Source organism: Aureococcus anophagefferens, assembly GCF_000186865.1.
Source record: "Aureococcus anophagefferens unplaced genomic scaffold AURANscaffold_53, whole genome shotgun sequence".
NCBI lineage: Eukaryota > Pelagophyceae > Pelagomonadales > Pelagomonadaceae > Aureococcus > Aureococcus anophagefferens.
The window spans coordinates 160,180-165,854 of NW_008705606.1; the positions used below are offsets into that span (position 1 = coordinate 160,180).

At 50.6% G+C, this 5,675-nt stretch overlaps 1 protein-coding gene across 1 annotated transcript in view; it reads left to right on the top strand.

Annotated features, from left to right (window-relative positions):
• Positions 1 to 5,440: 5,440 nt before the first annotated feature.
• Positions 5,441 to 5,675, top strand: part of AURANDRAFT_39295 (hypothetical protein) — a gene marked incomplete at both ends in the record, with an annotated part of 2,934 nt that continues 2,699 nt past the window's right edge. Inside the window, one exon of the mRNA XM_009043402.1 lies at positions 5,441 to 5,675. Within this exon, the coding sequence (XP_009041650.1) occupies positions 5,486 to 5,675 (190 nt within the window).

The window sequence follows — 5,675 nt, forward strand, 5'->3', positions numbered from 1 at the left end:
GNTCGTCTTGCGCGCAGAGCCAATAACTCAAGAAGTTCAACAGCACCACAAATCCGGGTTTTTTATTCAACCAAGCCACATCTGAATGATGACTAGACAATACACATAGGAAAACCCTGAGACAGTACACGACGTACATTTGAAAATTGGCGTGCACCGGCCGCGATGCTCGAAGATGAGATTTCAAAGACGCAACGAATCCTACAGCCGCTCATAGACCGCCCCCAACTGAAAGATAAGGTATGCATTTGTATTTTGTGGACGTAATTGACGCGCGCGTAGCTACTTGCCAAGCCCCCATTTCGTTTTCTACACGACATCGCGTGTTGCAGAGTCCATATGCTGTAATCCGGGCATCATTGGCGCTCACAGGTTACTGCGGTGACCAAGAAGACGGGGTTTGCCGACGGTCTTTACCAGAGCACCGAACTTGACTCTGGGGCCATTAAAGATAAAGATGCAAAACTAGTTTACCTGAAAAAAATTATGGACTGTGTCAGCATCTGCCTTGGCGAGGAACTCGATGTTCGCGGTGCTAAAGTATACTGCCGTGTTTGCAACGCCTCTGCGTTCGGTTCTACTGTAACTGCTGTTGCACAGGTGGTTGCAGGCTTGGAACCAGAGAAGACAAACTTATTTTTACAGGGGCTTGCACGATGCGCCTCAGATGTTTCTCTGGACTTCGGTGAAGCTGTGCGACTGACACTAGAAGGTGCTGAAGCATCGATGTCGGGAATCCCTCGATCGAAAGAGGAAGCCAAGTCCGAGTCCAAGGAGGTGGACTCCGCGGCAGCAGAGCTTAAAAATGAACGATCATTAAATGATGTGCCGCCCGCATCTCGTGCCGGAGCGAGAGGTGGCGCAGTTGACTCCAAGGACACGGAACCCCCGTCTCGCCAGGGAGGGATGGGAATGGGCCCATCTGGACTCGACGAACAAATAGAAGCGTGCGATGGAACGCCAGCCAAAACTCGTGCTCTGCTCGAGCCCATCATCAATCGCCCAAAACTCCTAGATAAGCTCTTGAGCAAACCGCCATTTCGATTTCTTCATGATGTAATATCTGAGGTCATCCAACGCACGTCCTTTGCTTCTGGTCTTTACAATGAAGTTGAATCCGATAGTGCACAAGTCACAGACAAAACAGCAAAGGTCGAATACCTCGCCAAGATGATCAAATTGGTTGGAATGCAATTGAATACAATTGTCGAGGCCAGGCCTGCCAAAATTGTCAGTGGACTTGAGCCAAACAACACGAATCGTCTATTGCAGCTCTTGGCAGTTGCTGCGAGCTCAGCACCCAACAGCGAGCGTGCTGTTCAGGCCGTTCTCGCTGCGGAGGAGTTCGGAGGGATCGGACTTGCCGCGGTGAATAAGAACGACGCCAAAGAGCACCTTCACGACTACCATAAACAAGAGGCGAACCCGTCTCCTCGTCAGCGTGATACTGAGCCTGCAGCTGCGCGAGAGGAGGAGATTAACATGGGTGGCACCCAAGTCAAGGAAACACCCTTTCCCAGGCCAGACGACTCCGTCGCTCAGCTTGCTAGTGAGGAAGATCCGAGTGCTGCCCAGTCCAAGCGTTCTACGCGCCCAACCACGGCACGGCGCCGTCCGCCAAAGTACAAAGAGAAGGGACTAGAGGCGGAGGCCAAGGATGCCAAAAGTAACATCGAAGCAATGGACACGAAGACTACAATCATGGTCGATGGCGATGAGGAAGATGATATGGATGAAGATCTGTTTGGACTTGCACCTGATGCCAATGCGCCCCCGCCCCTCGATGAACTCCTCACGGCCAATGGTAAATCTAAGCTTGTCCGTGAGATCCAAGAAGAAGAACGAGCAAATGCAAAGAAAGCTGACGAAGAGAAGGACGATGGTTCTGGCGGCATTCGCTTTGGTCGAATTGACCGTGCAGTTGCTGGCAACAAGGATAAACTCAGTGAGGCAGACCTCCAAGAACTCCAGCACACCGTTCAAGTGCTTTGTCAGTCCACAAATCCACTAGGGAAATGCATGGACTACGTCCATGAAGATCTTTCAACCATGAACAAGGAACTAGACAAATGGGAGCAGGACTACAAAGTCCATGCTGTCGAGCTTGAACAGGAGATACATCTCACGGATCAGATTACGCAGCCTCTCAAGCTCAAATTGAAGGAGCTCAAAGAGAAAATTTCCGACGAACAGAAAAGTACAAGCTCAGTTAAGGCTCGTATACTGAAGCAGGAGGAGCGTGTCAGCGATCTGCTTCACATGGTATGCTCTTGCACATTTCGGGGCTGATAACATGCGGATTGAGCTGAAATATGAAGAATGTTAGCATGCCCAAAACAAAGCGCGCAACTTTACTTCACATCAAACACGGGGCAGCTCCCATGCGCCGTGCCAGGCTCACCCCCACCACCACCACCCCCATTCGCGGGCGCACGGCCACAGAGCTTAAGCTGCGGACCTGCTGTATTCGTAGATGGCAATCATGGGTCGTAGGTGGATACACTGGCCTGGATCCAAACACAAACTTTGAAGAAACCCAAGGTAGCGCCTAGGGGACTAGGGGCGGCCTTTCTGCACGAGCATTTGACATAGACCTTAAATACTTGACTGTCATCAACCTACGTCGACTTACAACAGCCGATTGTTTTGCTGGACTTGTCTACAAACGTGGAATGGCAGTGAGGGCCGAAGCGCTGATCCAGGAACACCATGACTAGCCTGAGATAGACCCCTTTTTCAAGTTCGCTACACTGACCACGAGGAATTCACTTTTCAGGTGCAGCCCCGTAATTCCCCTTAGCATAAGCTGTGGAAAAATAAAGTACAAGGGGAGAGAGGAGGGGCCCAACTAGGGATACTCTCATATTCCTCTAACCAGAGAAAACTCTCTACCATGTGCTCTCAAAGAATATATAAGCCGCGCCACCCCGGGCCCCGAGGAAGCGGCGAGCTGGGAGAGGACCGCCACAACCAGCAGCTTTATTTGGCTGGATGTTGGAAGGTGGTCTAAACTCACTAACTCGTTACCGGAAACATATTGTACTGCCGTAAATGCAATTCTTTATGGGCATATCTTTGGGGATGCATATCCAGCGAGAGAGGCATGTTTTCTGCAACGCATATCACGGCACGGGTGTGATCGACTGTGTCGGTCGTTCGCTTACTCGCGGATAAGAGAGTATCTAGCGGAATGCGCAAGCGCCGATCTGCGTCTTGCCATAACAAGACCAAGCTGGCTACGCAAAGGTTATAGGTATAGACTCGTGGCGAAGAAGGGTGAAGGCACATTCAGCGAGGTTTGTTCGGGAGTTCGTTCCGCATGTGCGTGCAGCTGCACTTTGGCTAGGTTTTGAAAGCCCAAAATGTCAAGGATGGCAAGTACCATGCTATCAAATGCATGAAAAACCATTTTGATTCTATTGACCAGGCGAGCTTCTTTTAGACGCCAGGGTTCATTGTCTTCACAGGTAAATAACCTGCGGGAAATCCAAGCGTTGCGGCGCTTATCTCCCCACGCGCATATCATCACACTCGAGGAAGTATTGTATGACCAGCCCACGGGCCGTCTAGCGCTTGTTTTTGAACTCATGGATGCAAATCTCTATGAATTGATTCGTGGGCGACGTCACTATTTGCACGCCCAGTTGATCCAGTCCTACATGTATCAACTACTTCGAGCCCTCGATCATATGCACCGCAAGGGCATATTTCATCGAGATATAAAGCCAGAGAACATTCTCATTGAGAATAAAAGCGACCTTGGTCGTGGTCTGAAGCTCGCTGACTTCGGGTCTTGTCGAGGCATCTATTCGAAACAACCATATACAGAATATATTTCCACTCGCTGGTATCGTGCTCCCGAATGCCTCCTCACAGATGGTTACTACGGTCCGGAGATGGACCTTTGGGGCGCTGGATGTGTGTTCTTCGAGATCACGTCATTGTACCCTCTTTTCCCCGGCACTAACGAGCTTGATCAGATAAACAGAATACATAAAGTTCTTGGAACGCCCACCGCCTCCCTTCTGACCAAGTTTAAACAAAATGGGGCGGCACATGTAAATTTTGATTTCCCACCTCAAACAGGAATTGGCATTGCCCAGTTGATCAAGCACACTTCTACCCAATGCTTGGACTTACTAATAAAGATGCTCCTATATGACGCCTCCGAGAGGATATCCGCTCGCGAGGCCTTGCGTCACACATATTTTGTTGAACTGAGGGACTTGGATACTAGGAGACAGTTTGTACATCCAGCTGCCCCTCAAGCTTCGAACGACAGCCCAGAGAAGGAGGAATCTGGTCCAAGCACGCAAGGCAAGGGACTCCCAACGATAGGTGGCAATGCGCCCTACACGAGCAACTTGGCTACCTCGAACACCAAGAAAGGCGCCAAGATCATGCCTCAGGGATCCTTGACTCGCGCAATTGGCCACGCAAAATACTCAGCTAGTGATGCAAACATTGATGATGCTGAGATGGATCTTAGCAGTCTGCCCCCCATCATGGGAGTGATGGGAAACAACAAAATGCAGCAAACTTATAAGTACCAGCACCTCGAGAAGAAAATAACCACGAAAAGGAAGAAAAAGAGCAAAACGCTTGACGGCAAACATGGTCACGGTAACCTCACCACATTCGGGGGCGCTGGTACAAACAAAATATATTCTGGTGGATCTATTCCCCAAGCGGCAATTCAGAATAAGTCGTCTAGCCATTTCAACTTTTCTTCGCAACAAAAGAATTCGGCGTTGATTAACCAGCACCACGGAGGGGCATTGGGACGTCAACACACACACACACACTTGCGTTGTAAGAAAAGATCAGGCTAGTCGTGCTGTTGCGAACCCCTGGGCAACTGGCTTCTTGCGGACGCCACGATATCCTCGGGCACGAGTGGTGATTCCGCGCCCGGCGTACTGGGCTTTTTTTTTTTAGTGCCCTTTTACGCTAAGCCCCAGGACCGGCATGCGTCTGGTGGCCACGGTCATGAGTGTCCTGCGCGAAGCGGCTGGTGTGCGTGTTCAGCTCAAGGTGAACACGTATCAATGATAAGCGGCAGACAGGGGCGTTGCAACACGAACAACAATTGCGCCGGATAAAAAGACCGCGGCGCAGCAGTGCACGCGCGCATAAACCGCCATAGCCTTAAAATAATTGGAAAGTCGCACAAATAAGACTAGGCTAGGCTCTACATGGATTATTATTTTAGCCCGCCCACCACCCTCCTTCGGCACAAATACTTGCACAAATGAAGCACCCGCCCTGCCCTACCCTCCTCCGTCCCTGCTGAGGTGGCTGCGCCATCCAAGCGCGGTCCGTCGGCCTTCATTCTGGCACCTTTAACTGAATTGAGCCCAGCCCCCTTCGAGGGAGGAGTTTACCTTGCTTCCTTTAGCTTCAGGCGAGCGGGAGATACGAAGGCCAAGTGGACGGAAACAAGCGGACCGAAGAAAAGAAATTCAGCATTGGTCGAGAGCGCGATATGAACGGCGACAGAGATGTGCTCGTACCTCGATGTGTATTAGAGGATTTCACGCGTTGTAGCGATAGTCTTCTCTGGAAATTAATGATGTCCTTTTACGACCGGAAGGGAGTGGAATCGTGGAGTCAGGGTATAGTGCCTCACTTCATACCTTGCAATGCGTTTATCGGACGTACATCAGTATACGCAT